The 18,878-nt window shown below is 37.1% G+C and overlaps 1 protein-coding gene across 1 annotated transcript in view; it reads right to left on the bottom strand.

Moving 5' to 3' along the window:
• ABCA13 (ATP binding cassette subfamily A member 13) overlaps positions 1 to 16,884 on the bottom strand; it is a 196,859-nt gene extending 179,975 nt beyond the window's left edge. The window contains exons 1-8 of the mRNA XM_085219910.1: positions 16,816 to 16,884; positions 13,735 to 13,828; positions 12,762 to 12,885; positions 7,663 to 7,814; positions 6,775 to 6,803; positions 4,578 to 4,741; positions 1,900 to 2,015; positions 535 to 668 (exon numbers count right to left, since the gene is read on the bottom strand). Of these exons, the coding sequence (XP_085076036.1) occupies positions 535 to 668; positions 1,900 to 2,015; positions 4,578 to 4,741; positions 6,775 to 6,803; positions 7,663 to 7,814; positions 12,762 to 12,885; positions 13,735 to 13,828; positions 16,816 to 16,884 (882 nt within the window). The remainder of the gene's footprint in view (positions 1 to 534; positions 669 to 1,899; positions 2,016 to 4,577; positions 4,742 to 6,774; positions 6,804 to 7,662; positions 7,815 to 12,761; positions 12,886 to 13,734; positions 13,829 to 16,815) is intronic.
• Between the last annotated feature and the right edge of the window lie 1,994 nt (positions 16,885 to 18,878).

Below are 18,878 nucleotides of genomic sequence, written 5' to 3'. Positions count from 1 at the left end.
CACCTACTTCCTCTGTAATTTCAGTAAAAACTTCAATTGTTCCTTATACAGTTTCATTTCTCACAACCTAAAGATTTATTTCAGAACAAGTGATTTGTCAATAAAAGTGATTGTTACCTTGATTGTATCAGAAATAAAGTCATCACTACAACTTTCATAAGGCAACACAATTCAGAGGGACAATTCAAAATTTAACATCATTATTAAAGTCTTTTGATTCAATCATTTGATTCTTTATATGAAAAGCAATCCCTTAGTCATAGATGGCTTCAAGTGATTAGTCATGCTGTTAGCTAACCACGTATAATGTTGCAAATACTTGTTGAATAAAGCTTAAAAAAAAATGGATTCAAATTTAAAGCTTGGCTGGTAGCATTCAACCAAGTTCTTTACCTTCTGGTAGAAGTTATGCTTCTGCCTGTTTTTCAAATACACTATTATAGTTTCTGTAAGGCATGAAAAATGCCTTCAGGAATTGCCACCAGGAAATAAAAACAGAGGAAAGAAAAACATTTAATTTTTCAAGTTATTTACTTTTGTTAATTGTGTTGTATAACTTAGAAGTTTCTTAACACGAAGATCATCAAAACCAAATCTGGATTCAAGTTCCTCTCTGACAGCACGTGGATTCCACAAGATATCCTCTAGAGAAAGATTATACTGAAAACCTGAAGGTAAGAAGATAAACTTCTGTTAACATAATTCATACTTTTTGTTCATGCTGTTTTTTGATAAATCAAGCTTCATGAGGTCCACAGGTGACGTTTCCAGCTTCTGGGGAAAAAAAAAAAAAAAAAAAAAAAAAAAAAACACAAGCAATTTATCACCAATTTCAATAATTAAAGTCCCAAATTGTATTAGAAGCATGGCAAGGTCAGCTAATCTGATGACATCCACCAGCTCTTGATAGCATCATGAAGATGCACAGTGACTGACAGCAGATACAGCAGTTTGCCATCCTGAACTAGGTGCTCAGATACATGTAACTGTGCAAATGTGTGCTTATGAGCTTAAAATGAAGTACTTCTGATAGAGAGGGCACTAGGAGAACATCAGGCTTTGGGTTTGCTTCTCAAAGAACTCGCTACAAGATATGTATCAATCAGCTCACACAATTGCCATAGCTGAAATGAAAGGAGCAAGTCAAAAATACTTGCCGGGCATACAAACTCTGCTTTAAGAACAAACAATAGCAATGACCTGTGCTCAGACCCAGAGAATTAAAGCCCACCCTCTGCACAAGGGCTCGAGCAAACACCTTTCTACCGCTTCAGTCTTGTTTCTGACAGTGGGAGAGGGATTTAAACCACGTGCAATTATTGGCCTGGATTTCTACGCAGAGCAGACAGTTGCAAACTGGTATCTAGTTGTGTTTCTCCAGACAGTTTACCAATGAAACTTGTTCCTAATATTGTCTGGAAGAGTTGTCCTGGGCCCAGCCTACCTTTTCCAGTTCAACTTAATTCCTGTAATCAGGCAATAGATGAGGAAAATTGAGCCTCTCAGCTAAGATCAGAATTTATGATACCAAAACATGAAGAAAAAAGTCAAACAGACATAGCATTTAACATGCATGTCCAAAGCAAGAGACTATCCTTCTATGTAATGGAAGAGGTTGCTCTTTGTAACGATTTAGCTTTTCTCCAAAAGTCACCACTGAATGATCATTATAAGCATGGTACATTAGGTCATAAAAGTTGCCATGGTTTGATGAAATGCAGTTAATAGGGTCTAGACAACAGATACAGAAATGAGTTAGCACTAGAGCAACATAGTTAAATACTTAGACTTTTCATGTTAGGAGCTTAGCAGCAACTGTCTCAGCAGTATTATATATTCCCAATATGCTTATGAGCTAGTTTCAAAAAGAGAAAAAAAAATCTGAAGCAAATTCCTTACCCTCCAAGCTTCTCTCCTGTACTGATGCAGCAGTCAAATTTAGAGTGATTTTCACCACTTCGTGGAAAGTCTGTCCCAGTGGCACCACAGCTAAATCTTTCAATGATACTAAGGTACTGAAAGGTAAATTAAACAAAAAAATCAAGCTCTCCATGCACACAAAACTGAAGGGGTTTGATGAAGCTCAAACAGCTGAAAATTAAAATATATAGCTATTGCTGAAAAAAGTGAACTTCTGTTAAATTATGTTTTTAAAATCAAAATAACACAAGGTGAGATTTTACAGTTAGAGTTTCACCCACTTCCCATTAAGAAAATGAAAGAGGTATATCAATGTTCTCAGGAACGAGAGACAAAAAAGAAGGAAATATGAGTTAAAAATGAGAACCAAAAAAGATTGCTAAAACATCATGGGCATTCTCCCAGTCTTCCCTGCAGCAACACATCAGGATGGATATAGAATGCTTTTATTTCCACTCAATCTGCAGAGAAAAAAAAACATTTAAAGCAACAGCACAATATTCTCACAGCAAATTAGAGCAAATTACAGAATACGTTAATAAAAATGTTTCTGTTGAATTTCTTATAACTACTAGTTTCAGTCCCACTGCTGTTAATTTTTATATATAATGTAGCTGTAATTTACTTCTTGAAGTTTATGTTAAACTTTTTAGTTATTTCCTATAATGTGTTCCTCTGTTACTTAGCAAATAAAAATCCAGCTTTTTTAGACTGGATCAGCAGCTGCAGAAATGCTTCTTAAAGAAGCGAGAATAAACAGTAACACCAAGTTACCTGAATAAGTGTGAAAAGTGTTGGACCAGAACACGTCTCAACCAGATAGTTTACTGTCCCCTCACAGAAAACACAAGACAAGAACAAATATATATTTTTTCTTTTTTTTTTTTCTGTAAGCTCTCAGGTTGGCTTTTAATAGTCTCTTTTTGTCTAATGGGCTACTGTCTGCTAAGTACCCCTGAGAGCATAAGAAAGATGGTATAGGGCAAAGAAACAGGAGAAGTTGTAAATTTAGAATCCTCTCTGCTAACTAAATTCTGCCTGAATCAGGACCTCTGTCTAGAAATGTAAATTAGAAATACGAGGATAGTCACAAGGCAAGCATTGTTTTCTGTGGTTTCATTTCTAAATGTTATTATTTATGGAAAATTCTGTCATTCAAGGGCACCAACACTGTAAAAAAAAGCCATAAAATAATAAATGAAAATAAAAAAACATAAGCCAAGTCTCCTGCCATTAATCCCTTGCGGACTGACCCAGCTGGCAGCAAGTACCCACACATCTGCTCATACCCTTCTCCCTGTCTCTAGCTCTGACCTTCCTATGAGTCCAGGGTAGAAGAAAGCACTGCTGAGATTATACTATCAGGTTAGTGGCTTGACCCAGCACAGCAGACAGTGGTTACTGTCATCTTTGGCCATTGCTGCTGAAGAAGATGAAAATGATAACCACAAACTTACAGTCAAGTTTCTGTCTTAGGAACACTCAGACTCTGAAGGAGTTCAAAACCTTTCAGAAAAAGTCTTCTGCTTTGGGGGTATTGACCTGAGCCCAGCTATACAGCTTGTCCAGATTCCTTTGAAGGGTCTTCTTACCTCCAGGCAGCTTGACACTTCCTACCAATTTGGTGTCATCTGCCAACTTACTGAAGGTGCACTCAGTGACCTTATCCCAGTCATCAATATAGACAACGAACAGAGCAGGCCCCAGTACTGACCCCTGGGTAACACCACACATGACCAGTTGCCAGCAAGATGCAATTCCAATTTATCACCACTGTCTGAGCCCAGACATCCAGCCAGTTCTTTCTCCTTTACTCCCCAGTTTCAAAAATACCTTATGCTATTATATCCTTCAAGCCTTTTTTAATGATAAAAAGACAGTGAGATGTTAGAGGATAAGGAGCAACAGTTGGCATTCAAAGTCCTTAGGCCTCTGCTGCCCAAGGAATAAGGCTGGTGAAGTTTGTGCCCAATCTTGCACAGGCAGACAGGTTTGGTGGCCTCCCAAAGCCTTACAAGTCTGTTCACTGAATTCAGTGACAATTTCTTATCACCTATTACAATTACCTACTCTGGCAAACATATTTCTGACTTCAAGGTTTCCTTATTTCAATGAAAATTCCTGTAGCTCCTTTTTGTATTCCACTCTTTTGATAGCATAGGTCTCTCTCTGAATCCAACTGCCCGTTACCTCAGGTAGAAACTATCACATCCAGAATACAGTCCTTTGGGTTTTTTCTTACCGCTTCTTTTCTTGCAATACAAACAATAGTCTTGAGAAATGCAATGGAGTCATTTTTCTGATATTGTTCCAAATGTTAAATATGTATTAAGCTGATTTCAATCCAAATTGTTGTTTTCTTGCATTCATATGTAAATTATATTTTGGAGAATCACAAAGCACATGACAAAGTTTAAATCCATTTCTAACATAAACCTACTTTTTTCCTAGAGAATTACCACTGAGCTGGACAGATTTAAAAAACAGTTATGAAGTACTCAGAATGGGTGAAAGCACCCACAGTGTCTCTACAAAAGCAACACACGATCAAGAGAAAACTTCACCTTCCTTGCACTTTAAGAATACGGATTAAGTAGCCTGTGAAAAGAACAGTAATTTCAGGTAAAAATATTAAGAGAGTATTTATAAGTACTTACTTTTTAACAACTTCCAGAAACTGTTCTATGGCAGCTAATCCATCCTCTGTATATAAGTTCTTTGATTCAAGGCGAGGGAGAGAATGCAAAAGGTTCCAGAAAGATGGCTGTTTGTACAGGTTTTCTATTTTAGAAATGATTTCTTCTACTTCATTCAAATCCATCTTCACGTGAGGAAAACACATTTACACGACACTTGCATTAGCAGAGAAAACCAGCAGGCATCTGCTATTTTCCCAACCCTGTTGAACTTAAAACTATTTCAAATTTTTTTTCAAGTATGAAGTGTACCCTCTAACTTCATTAATTCACAATGTCATTTTGGTGATACTTTGAACTTTTGAGTAGTTATCTTGCACATGACTTTGTCTGCTCTTGTGGTAAATGGAATTGGGAGAAAATCTGAGTAATCTTTCTGCTCAGATGTGCAAGGAGACACATTATACTCCCCTAAAGAGAAGGGTTGCCTATGATATCTCATACACAAAGATCGCTTTACCCTGGCAATGAACTTTAAGCCTAAGGATAAAGGGCAGCATCCTGCCAGGGACATGCCATTCCTCACCTCACAGCTCCTCCCACGGAGCTGGGATAGGTGTCAAATACTGGTTGGTGAAAATGGCTTTTGAAAGATTAACATACTGGGGTAAAAGAACACAAAGCACATCTTTTGTAGGACTAAACCATCAGATGGATTTATCACAGTTGTTCATTATCCAGCCCCTATTTATCTAGTTTAATGTTTCAGTTGAACTCTTTTGGATAATAGTAAAGTGAGAGACATTCTACTAAAAGATGCTTGCATATGCAAGACATTAACAATGATACACTTCTTTCAGATTATCCCCCTCTAGTCTATCCTTATGAGGTCTCCTCTGGAGTACTGTGCCCAAAGCCTGGGGCCCCCAGCACATAAAGGATGTGGAGCTGTTGGAGAGAGTCCAGACAAAGGCCACGAGGATCAGAGGGCTGGAACACCTTTCCTATGAAGAAAGGTTGAGGAAAGTGGGCATATTCAGCTTTGAGAAGAGAATACTCCAGGAAGAGTTCATTATAACCTTCCAGTATTCAAAGGGAACTTACAGGCAAGAGTGGGACCAACTTTTTACATGGTCTGATAGTGATAGGACAAGGAAAATGGCTTTAAACTAAGAGAGGGGAGATTTGGATTAGGTTTTAGGAAGCAATTTTTTACTCAGAAGGTGATGAGGCACTGGCACAACTGCCCAGAGAAGCTGTGGTGCCCCATCCCTGGAGGTGTTCAAGGCCAAATTGTTCCTGTCCCTGCGCAGCCTAAGCTGGTGGAGGGAGCCCTGCCCACAGCAGGGGAACTGGAACAAAGTGATCTTTAAGATCCATTCCAAGTCAAAACATTCTATTATTCTATGATATGATTAAAGTTACATCCAATCAAGTAGCTTTTGAGCAATTGATAAATATTACTATGAAAATGCTATTTAATTTCTAGTTATGAATAAGAAATGTAGGTCTCATGAAGTTGCAAGCTGTAATAAATTAACTATGGAGAAAAATAATTTTACAATATTTTGAAGTGAAACCAGTGTTCTGTGAAAAGTACAAAATTGACAGCAATCGAAATCCATGCCTGCTAAGTCTTCCTTGTTCTGTTGAGATTGCAAAAGTGGAAAGACTGTACAGAGCCCAAATTCACTTCACATACAAATGAGTTCCAGAAGGAATTATGCTACATCTTACAATCCTGCCTTCCTTTATTCCCACTTTAGTCTTCATGTCGTATCTATTACATCATAAATCTGAATTCAAAGTAATCTCCAAGAGACCAATTTTCTCAATCTCACTATATTCCTTTTCTAAGGTGTTAGGGGTTTTTGTTTTGTTTTTAAATAATGAGCACACTTTAAGAGTTGCTTCTGAGATGTTTTGTAATATGATTGATTTTATAGAACTACTCAAAGTTTGGCAGACAGAGTTTTAAATTGCTCCAAATAAATATCTACCCTGCAAAAGTTGTGGATTTTGGTTACTAACAACCTAGAGTTGTTTAAATCAGTGCACAAGAAACCACTGAAGCATCCAAGATATTATTTCCTGCAGCAATATAACAATTTTTTTTAAAGGCAGTTTACTAAAATCTGACAGGATAGAAATTTAACAGTTACAATAAAGACGCTTAGAAAAACAGAACTATTTAGGAATAAAATGTAAAAGTACTTACAGTAAGAAAAGTGGTGCCGTTATGAAGCCCTGTAAAATCAGATATTTTTCCTTTACAAAGAGGCATTATTAACTTCGGAAGATCCATTTTATAAGTAATAGCAAATAGTAAACAAAGCTTACTTCTAAAGGAGAAAACAGGTGTGAAACAAGTAATACTGTAGAAAGTTAGCAAGCCACCAATTTTCTATGCTTTCCAGTATTTTTACAATTATTACAGAAACAAAAGAAATGCATTACCATTCACTTTTCAGTAAGACAAAATCATCACATGAACTACTAAATGAGTGTATTAGCCCCCACAGAGCCAAGTATGAAATCAACTGCTTCACCTTAATCTTTCTGCTCAAAATCTCAGCCACCTGCTACACAGCAAGACTGAGCAGTATGAGTGGGAGCAGAGTGGGGAAAGTCAGAACATGGTATTTCCAATTTCACTCTTTTAGTTCAAAACTGATTTGTTCACCTAAGGATCACAAGGTGTGAGGGAATGAGTTTCCTATCCTTCTGCTCTCTACTAAAACAGATATAACTGGGAAGACAGACTAGGCTGTTATTCAAACCAACAGATCTTTCTTGCTAAACCCTGATAGTTACTCTTGAATGCATGCCAGACTGAGTAACCATATACTCCAGTTAATAATGATTATCTTTAAATCTTCACCACAAAATATTTTCTTAACAATCAAGTAGTAAAACAAGAGTACAGTTTCAGTAAGCTGAGATTTTAGAATAGCCACAGTAATAATAATCACTAAAGTGGCTTTTATTTTTGTATTAGCTAAATTTGACTTTGCTAATTTTATTTAAAATAGAAGTATTCCTTTGTCTGATGGATATTACTACCTTATAAACAAAGCAATTCATTATTAGAAAGATCACAGCTTACCTGAGAACTTTGAGCTTTCTTCCCACAGTTTTTCTAAAGCCATGGTTTTCTCTGTGGTCTCAGTAAATCCCTTTACAAGTTCTTGTATCTCTTTCATAAAGGCTAAGTCAGGTCCTGTGAAACTTTCTGAACCACTTTCAATACCTGAAGTACTTTTCCATAGAAAAACAAGAGGACAAGATAGGTAATTACAACCTGGAAGCTAGTCATTGAGAAAAATGTTGCCTTATAGCAGCATTCTAATTGTTTGTTTTGTTTTTAGAGCTATTATACACTTAGCTGTTTTTTATTTTGTTCAATTCATTAGTGTGCAAGTTGCACAGCTGAGTCAAAACCTCAGGAAAGAGAGCACTGTAAATTTGCTGAGCTGAAGCAGCTCACCTACTCAAGTAATACAAATCTGACAGCAGATGGACACATACAATTAACTCTTTAACATTTCCAAATGCATTCAAATTTGTTCCCTGGTGCATGAAGATTCCAGTTGATGATGATTCTTTCACAGCCTGTACCCTGAGGTTCACATGTTCCAATTGCATGTAAGCCAACACACTGCAACCAATGTCCAGCACAGGGGAGACATCACCAGACAGAATGGGGATAAGGCCCTGACAAAATTGGTGCTTCCCTTTTAGTTTACTAGGCAAAAGAACTGTCATAACAATTACATCATGTTAACAATAAAAGCAACACCACCAACACCTGCACACTGATTCCAAGTGACACGTTCCTCAAGGTACCTTTCTAATTGAAAAGTGACAAGAATTGTGTCACTGGCTAAATATCTTTCCTTATGCTGTCTTACAATCTGACAAGGTGTCTGGTAAGAAAACCTATACCACTTGTACATGAGATTATTATTTTTTTTTTTTTTTCCAGATACATGCAATAGCTTACAAAAACATCAAAAAAATTCTTAAAAAGATATTGTCAGTACCGGCTTTCCTTCGATTTTAATTTAAGCTAAACCCCCTCCAATGCTACCATCTAGTGGCTTTTCATTAACACAACAGTTCTAGAACAATAATTCTTCCACTGCGAAATAAGAAGTTCAACAATCTTTTACACACCTCTACAGGCCAGCATTACTTAGACTATCCCAAGGCACCATAAGCAATGGAACAGTTATTTTTAACATGTTGCCAGGCAGTTTAATTTATGTTAGAGAAAGTTCAAATGATGTAAGTGTGAAGTCATGTAGCAAAAACATTGCAAATTTTCATTAGAAGAATAATTAACTGGTGCATAAGCACTACTAAATAGTAGAATATATATATAAATAGTCATATTCCTTTCTTGTCAGACTTGAACATGAATGTTAGTTTTCAGCACGATTGCTATCAATTGGTAAAGAAAGATCTAACAAGATAAAGATTCACAAACTAATACAGTTGATTCAGTTTTTCCTGTCTTATTTCTTCCAGTTGATTCCTACAAACATCACCATGAACATCACAGAGCAGAACTTCACTGCAGCAAGTCTCATGAACAAGCATCCCAAAAGGAACACATCCTGGTTAGACAAACAGTTCCTTCACAATTATTGTCAATTCTCTAGGTGCAAAATTTTCCAGTCAGCATTTTTTGACGTCATACAAACTTTCAGCAGTGGTGGTATCTCAACTCATATAAGGCCACAGAAATCTTAAGGGTACTTCAGCTAGAGAGGAAAAGAAAATGCATGAAAGAAGTCATGGCAAAATCCTAAGTTTGACTTAAGATGTATACAAGGACATTGAAAGTGAAATTCAGTGTTGAAATTCAAGGAACCAAATCACAAAGTTTGGGTTATTTTTAAACTGAATTACTATGAAGAGAATGTACATAGCCTACATACATAGCCAGAGCACTGAGCTCCTGATTCTGCTAGAAGAAGGAAATTAGTAAGGAACCAAAGTCCCAAGAGATACATAACTTGAGATCATTCACACATACATGGGGGTGTTTACATGCTTTTAAAAATTGAAAATAATTTGATTCTTCATCAGGCTGTAGTTAAGAATAAACATTAAGCACTGTCAGAACTACTTAATTAGAATAATTTTTATTTCATCTATGATCCTTAGTTGAATCCATATTACTGTTTTTTTCCCAATTACTTCAATAAGACACTAAGAGTCATAAAATAAAAACAAGAATGCACATAACTAGATCAGATACGTTCAAAAGTTCTGCTAAATTGCAGCCACCAAATAGCACGCAGATGAAAAAGCACCTTTCTCTTGCACTCCCTCCATGATCTTTATTTGTTCAGAGTTTTCTGCAACTTTAGATTACGGGTTGATGAGAAAATTTAAGCTTAGAACTACCAACAAGTTCTTTATTGTTTCAGAGCAGCTTATTTTGATCCCAACTTAGCTGCCAGCCAAGAGGATTTTATAAGAAATCTTTCACCAACTTCAAACTTTCACAGATCATCCCAGTATCAGAATCAAGTCTACCCCTGGGCCTTATTAGATTTAGTTTCAAGTTATTGAAAGTTTAGCAATATTTGTTTTGGAAATTATCAGGTTTATGCTACCGACTACAGCTGTTTAAACACTACATGCAAGGAGGTTGGAACTGGTATCTCCAGAGGTCCCTTCCAACCCCTACAATTCTGTAATTCTGTGAATTTAAATAAATTCATCAACTTTCTTAGAAATAACATTCTTGAGTCTTACTTTTTAATTATCTTAAGTATTCCAAGTACAGGAAAATCTAAGCTTATTTTCTTTGTGGCATTGAAAAGTCTAACAAACATAGACCCAGGAGTCTGAGTTGGGATTTGACCTTGCAACTCATCCTGCAAGATCTGCAACGGAATTAAAAGCATCGGGAATATATTATGTCTACATGCACACGCATACTTATTTTTGCATGGGAGTGTAAGACTATCGAAGGACACTGTGCTGGATGGTTTTTACATGATTTGCATGGTCTCAGTTTTACTCTGTGCTCCAGTAAGATAGGCTGGAGTGTGGAAAACATGGGAAAGAGAAGGGAAAAACATCTGTTGCTTTGGGAGCTCCTACATATACTCAAATGCTACGAAGGTCTGAGATATTGCCATGTTTGATAGACTAGGGAATCACATCAAATTGCAATTGCTGCAAGCAAGAACCTGTTGTAGTGATTGAAGAAAGGAGTAAGGAACAAAACTTTTGGCCAATTTGGGTCAGCTGTCCTGGCTGTGTTCCTCCCCAGTTCCTTGTGCCCATCCAGCCTCCAAACTGGCAGGGCAGCACGAGGAACAGAAAAGTCCTTGACCCTGTGTAAGCACTGTTCTGCAACAACTAAGAACAATAACATTATCACCACTATTAACAAGTTTAAAAAAAAAAAAAAAGAAAAAAAAGAAAAAGCACAGCATCATATGACCCTCTATGAAGAAAATTAACCCTATCCCAGCCAAAACCATGACAAAGGCAGGGGCAGATATTGCTGAAAAGAGACTGAGTTAATCCTAGCCTTCACCTGACTCATCTGCTCACCAAAAGTCTGTTGATGGAGTCTGCTAGCCTGAACAGCTATTTGGGTGTTTATGGCTTTCATAATGGAGGTTCCAATAGAAGTCACAGGATTTTTTTTAATTTTTTTTTTTTTTTTCCAAAAAACAGCTATATTTTAAACTGTCAGCATCAATGCAGTATGCATTGAGAAATGTGTCACATGTCCGTGCAAACTATACAGTCCTTGATTTACCTTTAATAGACACAACATTGTTCATGAAAAGCATTTCTGAGAAGAGCTATAAAGAACCAGCTATGGTTTGACATAAATCCTCAAAGGGAAGATATTTGATATTGCTATTCCTATGTCACCCCTTCTCTCAACACAGAGACATTGTAGAGTTCAGTTGTATTTGGCTGACCAAGCTGACAAGCAGGATTCCTAAGGCTGCTGGCAGACAACATAAGGCAAAGCAACATTTAGGCTGATTTAATTTATGCTGATGAAACTACTGTAATAGATTGACCTCAGGATGAACCTTATGTTACCTTTTACCCTTTTCCTGACAGCGTAGCCTTCTGAGGATAGAAATATACATATATAGAAGAATTTATTTTTCAACTTTAAAAAAAAAAAAAAACTGACTAATTTCCATCATTCTTAAGTAGGTCTAAGACTGCCTCCAGGAAATTTCTTCCAGATTTTCTTTTGAGCTGAAATATAATTTGGGCAGTTCAGTCAAAGTAGTGTAAATAATCATGCAAGGCAGTTGATATAATTCATTGGGCCTAGGGGCTTGACACACTTAAAATAGCAACTGGAGTGGTGATGTAAATAAAAACTATCCATTTAGGGTTGGTTGTTTTTTTTTTTTTTAAAGACTAAGAGCTATTTTGACGCCATAGCATCACTACTCTACTACTAATATCACTACTGCAAGTAACAAGCTTCACACAGAGTTTTGCAAGACCACAGCAACGAGGTTTGTTACCTTCTCTTTGTCTAAATCTGAAATGTGCCTGCAATTTTGTTTTTTTTTCCTGGGCAAATGGTTAAGGTTTTTTATTTTACTTTCACACATCACTGTATAATACTACTATAGTTTTACACCCATAGGCTTAAAATATGACCATTCAAAACAGAATAAGATATTTATGACCAACACAGGACAATATCATGACAATATCAAGAAAAAAATAACATGTAGGCCTTCCTACAGTCTACTTTTTCACATTCTTTTATTTACAGAGGTTCTGCTACTCCTTTTTGGCTCTTTGTAGATCTTTCTTAAGAGCTGTCTTTGTTTTGCTTTTCTACATGTATACTTCCCACCATATACGATCTCGAAGTATAAATCCATGTATGGTTTATTTTTTGTTGGCCAGAACAATATTGCTTACAGAACAATAGTCTTTCCTGCGAATCATAGAAGTATGCTCTCATGTACAACAGTGAAGTGCAAGTATAGCACAAAATTTGTCCATGAAGGGCAATGAAAATTAGAAAGAGACATAAAATAAAGCCTTATGACTTCTGCACTCATAATTATACTAAAAAATTTCATGTGGCTACAAAATTCCTGTTCTCCCTATCTACAAGACAAAAATATTTGCTGTAAAAAGATCTACTGTGACTCTTATAGCACTGAGTAGACTTGTATATCTTACCGTAGGCGCTTGTATTTCTGTGTTGAGTAACTGGTATTCCTGCATCTTGAGCCAACATTACAGAAAAGAGACCGCACGAAAGGATAAAGGCCCTGACTTGGCAAATCCCGAGCTTCTAAATAACCTAAAAATCAAGCAGCAACACAATTAAAACCAGCAATGCTGCAGTTATAAAGCTCGTATGATAACATTATGCACCCTTCTCCTAGAAAGCTGCTCTGTCACCTGCGAACGATGATGTTGTATTAGTATCAAGTGTTCCACCTTAGCACAACTAATTCACCACAGGTGAATCCCACATCAGACTATGTCAAGATAACAGTAGAGAGCGCTTTCTCACTCTCATGGCAGTAATGCAATTGCTACACCAAAACCTTGCTAGCCAGTCAGTCCAAAATGACTTGCGAGCTAGATCAGAACATATAATTCCTCATTAAGTACTATTTCCTCTTTTTCTTCGAGGCTCTCATGAGATGAAGGAACTAATGTTATTATATCTGAATTTATATTCAAGATTGACTAAAATGAAGTTTCTTCATATTCTGAGAATTTGAACCTCAAAGTGACAGGTTTTTTTGTTGTTGTTATTTTGTTTTGTTTTTTTTTCAACATAAGGGATAGCTATAGGGTTCCTATTTAACTTAATCTCTCAATTTAAAATAGCTAAAATTAAAAGCATCATTGAAAGATCATTTTGCCTTCCTCAACATAACTTTTTTTTGGCAACCATTATATCAAATTTAGGAGTAAATATCTAAAACTAGTCTGACAAATGGTACCTTAAACTCTGTATTTTTTCCCCCCATCTAAAAATGACTTGCTCAGGGCCAGGGCCACAGCTGGATAAGACCTAATCATTCCCTAGGTTTCTATCTCTTGTCTTCACTACACTCCTGGTTTATCTTCAATATTTCCTGAACGCTTCTTAAAAGAGAGACCAGAAGAAAAACAGCACAAGTGAAACAAAACATACAGTTTTCCTTGTGTTTCGGGGGCTCTTGGAAGCGAATTGCAGCCAAAATCAGGAAGAGCATGCATGGCCAGAGTATTTCAGAGAGGAACAAGACCTGAAAAGGGAAATGAAAACAATATCAGTGCTACAGAAAAAAAAAAAAAAAAAGAAAAGAAAAGAAAAGAATTTGGTAGCAAATAACTTAACTCTGAATACCTTTTGATCAAAAAAATCTCATCTACAAATGCTTACAGCAAAATAAAATAACAACAAAATAGCAATTTACAGTTTATTTCAAAATCCTTATAATTTTACCAAATACGTACAAATGCAGTTTTCAGCTCTTCTGCTGATAACGTTCTTAGTAATACCCTCTGATCAATATAAAATAAGCCTGACACAACAGAATTATGCTTTCCTACAGCTGATCCTCTTGAGAACCCAGTGTTGCACTGCATCTTGATGAAGTTCCTCATGCTCCCCCGTTGCCTGCTGTCCTGAACTGTGACTGGCACATTCCCTCATCCTCCTCAAGCTCCTCAACTGATGCACTGCATCCTTGCTTTCACCTGCAGTCATCAATCCTGCCTTCATTACCCCAGCAGTAAGGTACTCTGCAGCCTAGCTAGCAGGCCTTGTGGCCACCTCACATTTTCCCACCTTCCCATTCCCAGGGCCACAATGGAAACACATCCAAGCTGGTGCAGTGTGAGACATATAGAAATCAAGCACATTTCATATGAGCAAAAAGCATCTGCTTCCACCTCCAGGGAGAGGATGCAGCTCTCGCCAGAAAGATTCCATGAATGAAAAGAAGCAAACAAATATCCCACAGGTGCCTCAGTTTTCAGCTGAAAAAGGAAAAAAAAAAAAAAAAGACAAAACCTGATCTTTGGCAAAATTTCAAAAAGAAATCACTGCTATGAGGGCAGTAAATGTGGGAACAATAAGAGAGTAAGGGAAGTGTGAAGACCAACCTTGGTAACAAGAATGCAGTAGAAAAGACACATTAAATATCTCCCATCAGAGATACTAAAAGAGGCTTTTAGCTTCTCTGAAAATTATTGAGTATTTTTACTTCAAAATATAGCTTAGTTGTTGATCAAAATTCCACTGAGAAAGCAATTTCTAAGCTTAGGTGCATTACAAAAACAGCTAGGAAAAGTAACATAAGAATAAAACCCAGAAGCAGAGTCAGACCTGTGAAAAAGGCCAGCTAGACCCACTTAAAATCAAGTAGGAGCAAGCCAAAGAACACCAGGCCAGGTGCTTTTACATTTTTGGGCAATAACTTGGCTGGACAAGAAGCCATCCCTCAGGGTACCATGAGGTGAACAGGACAAGCCTAACCACAACCAGCTTCAACTAGAAGTTCAGATCATAGTGATGAAGCAGATCAGAAAGAAGTCAGAAATTGAACTTGCAGATTAATGTCAAGTTCAATGAGAGTAACCAGAATAAATCGCTATCCTATGCTACCTAGACAAAACCATGACCAGGCACAATGGAGCCAGACTGAGCTAAATAGATAGGGCTGGGAGAGTGGCTGGAGGTCACAGGTGAGGCTGTTTAGGCTGATTAAGACCTATCTTTGCTCCTAGAGTCCTTGATTCCTGTGTGTTTGACTAGAAACTTTTGGTGCATTTAGGTATTTATAACATCCTTTAAATAGGGCAGAGGTTTTTTCTTTCATCATCTTTCTTTGCTTTCACTTATCATTTTGTAAGCAGTAGCAGTTATGTGTAATTGTGAATTGTAGAATGGTTTGGGTTGGAAGGGAGCTTAAAGATTATTCAGTTCCAGCTCCCTGCCATGAGCAGGGCTGCTACCTACCTGCTCAGGCTGATTCCCACCATCTCAGGCTGCCCAGGGCCCTATCCAACCTAGCCTTGAACCCCTGCTGCTGGCAGTATGTATCTCCTGAGCTTCCAAAATACATAGTTTAAAACTTCGTCCTTAGTGATCCACCTCGAATACTCTTGAGTACATGCAGATAAGGCACATCCATGGCTCAGTATTCACACAGTGAACGTATAAGGAGGTTTGCAAAAATTTCTCAGGGCAGTTCCTGGCTCTACACACACAGAATTAAGTTTGATTAGGGTCATTCAAGTTCCTGGTTTGGGGAATTTTGCATCTCACTAAGTTCGCTATTCAGGAAACAAACCATTAAGGAAAGCTTAAAACTTAAAAGAATTACAATTTTTTCCTTCAAAAAGTATATGAGGCAGAGCAGGATGAGAAGATGATCAGCATGGAGGACAGCAGGAGGTATTAAGCCATTTAAGACACACAGGTTGAAGTATGAGGAACTGGGAGCATTCAGAAGTGTTTGGGAGCGATGAAGAATATAACAGCATCCGTTCCAAAAATATATCAACAATATTTTTAAAATATATTGCCTGGAATCATATGAAAATGAAATTCTCTCTCTAAATCACAACTTTATTAAGTAAAATATTTCTGAAATAAAAAGCTGTATCTTTATTTAATTGAAGTAATTAAATCTGAAGTAGCCATTATGCCTCACTGCAAATCCCTAGATTGACACAGACAAAGGGAAACAATGAGAAAATATTAACTGTAGTGACATCTTTTTCCTGCAAAAATGTTATTTCACTTGACAGAATTCTCTCCTTTCTATCTTAAAATAATTAAAATTTTGATACTAATTACATATGAGTTACACCAATCATTGGTATCACCAGTGATTACTTCTAATGTGAAGGAAATTGATTTTAATCCTCGTTACTGCTACAGCACTGGTAGTACCTAACGATAATTAAAAGATAATCTGTGGCTCTTCAAAAACTTTTATGAGATTTCCTATCTTAATTTCAAACTGTGAAGCATTACTGACTTCAGCCATCTTAGAATTAAATCACACTACTGTTATATATTTGTATTTTCAACAGCAAGGAGACAAAAAGCAAAACAAGAACCACTTAGCAGTCAGCCGATCCTTTAACAGTGTGCAGTGAGAAGGGAAAATCAAGACAGACTGATAGATACACTATTTCCAACAGAGAACTCAGAATACACTCTTCCTAGCAAAATAAGGTTTGAAATATTTATTTTATTTTATCATTTCCAAAAACTCACCGGTTGCCTCACACGGCAGAGCCAATTCTTCCAAAACAGTGCCTTGAACTGGCGTACTGCGTGCCCCATTATCCTCTTTTCTTTGTCTACTTGGAGAATGGCTTCTTCAGGACTTTCTAACCAAGGATCATCTCACCAAGTAGTCTGAACATATTGTTCAAAAGCTGAGTGATTCCAGCAGTGAGGAAAGGTGCAAGAGATTTGCCTGCCTGTTGAGAACAAATGAGATTATGTTTCTGCCTCTTGTTTTGCTTTCATGGAGGAATCTCATCTTTCCTCTTGCTTCTCAGTGCAATGAACAGTGAGGGGATGGGTTTATATGAATGCCTTCAGGGTGCTTTACTCTCCTGCATATATTCTGCTCTTGTTTTTATTTTTCTGCTACAAAAAATGAATGCAAATAACAGAAAGAAAAAAAAATGGACGTTAAACACTTTTGTCTTTTTCCAGAGTTCAGTGACTTTTTGTATCTGCAGTGTTAATGTCATTTCATATGCATATGCAGATTTGTAGCCTTTTGAAAAAAAAAAAAAAAAAAAGGAGAAAGTATGCTATTTAGCCTTATAAGGATGCATCTAACACTGTGGTGATCCTATCACATCATCATATGTATATAATGTATATGTAATATATACATACGTATATGTAATTTTATCTTACAGTGGGTGTCTGTTTGACATTTATTTTTTCTTTTTCACTAAACACTACCTACAGAAAAACTGTATATTCTGGAGAGCCAGAATCACACATACAAACTAAGACAGTGCTATGCATGAACAAGCACTCTTTATCTTTTTTTACTGCTGAATAAATTGGATCATTACACTTTCTGCAAATTGTATACAATTGAATGAAAGAGGCATCTTAACATGCATGGCTGTTTTTCTTCTTAGAGCATAAAATCCTCAAACACTTAAAAACCTTTTAAATACAGAAGACTTTAGTGAGGATTCTGACTTCCTCAAGATTTAAGCTAAGAAGGCAATAAAAAAAAATTAAGAAGTCTAATATTTCACATTAAGCAGATTCATTACAGAATCATAGAATCATAGAATGGCCTGGGTTGAAAAGGATCACAATGATCATTTAGTTTCAGTCGCCCTGCTATGTGCAGGGTCGCCAACCACCAGAGCTGCCCAGAGCCACATCCAGCCTGGTCTTGAATGCCTCCAGCGATGGGGCATCCACAACCTCCTTGGGCAACCTGCTCCAGTGTGTCACCACCCTCTGTGTGAAAAACGTCCTCCTAGTATCTAACCTAAACCTCCCCTGTCTCAGTTTAAAGCCATTCCCCCTTGTCCTATCACTATCCTATTCATGTGTAGGTCCACTGAGTTTTCCCACTTTCCTTGGCATGATGCTCAGATGGAATGTTATGGTCAGTGTCTCAGCTTTCTTTCCCCAACTCTGGTCCTACAGAGCAGTCTGTGAAGTTTAGTTACTCTGCTTCATGTTAAACTGACTGATTAACCTGATAAAATCTTTGCATTTGAAATGGTGCAAATTGCTCTTTTTCAATATTCTTTGGGTTCAAGGAGTAGTGCTATTAAAAAATACAGATTATGTAGTTGTCAAGAATATTACATACTGGTAAAAATTCACTTCCTGAGGGCAGAAATCACAGATACAGTAACAGCAGAACAGGACTAAGTGAACACAGGACTAACTGAACACTTATTCATCAAATAAGATAGGTTTTTTCTTTCCTTTTCTCTGAGGCTGAAAAATTACTGTTTACTGAAGTAATCACTTAACTTCCAACAGAAATGTAGACATCTGCAGGACTTCTGATGTGCCTCCACCTCTCCCCATTGTGGGCCATCTTCGTGGCATGTTCCACCGTGTCAGAGAGCGTCTGAGTGGACAGTCCAAATGTAAGACACTACCTCATAAAGGAGCTTCACTTTACAACATTCCCTTGCCTAAGGGACGGTTTTCATTCTAGTCAAGCACTGTTAAAATTCCTCTAATTCTGAGTATGCACAGTAAATTTACTCCCCAGAAGCAAAGATGAAAATCCAGGAGAGCTGAGATGAAAATTTTGTGTACAGTCCTAGTATGCA

This window comes from Meleagris gallopavo, chromosome 3 (assembly GCF_905368555.1).
Source record: "Meleagris gallopavo chromosome 3, MGAL_WU_HG_1.1, whole genome shotgun sequence".
Taxonomy (NCBI): domain Eukaryota; kingdom Metazoa; phylum Chordata; class Aves; order Galliformes; family Phasianidae; genus Meleagris; species Meleagris gallopavo.
Note: the sequence above shows the minus strand (reverse complement) of the source record. Positions and strands in the feature narration are given on the sequence as shown.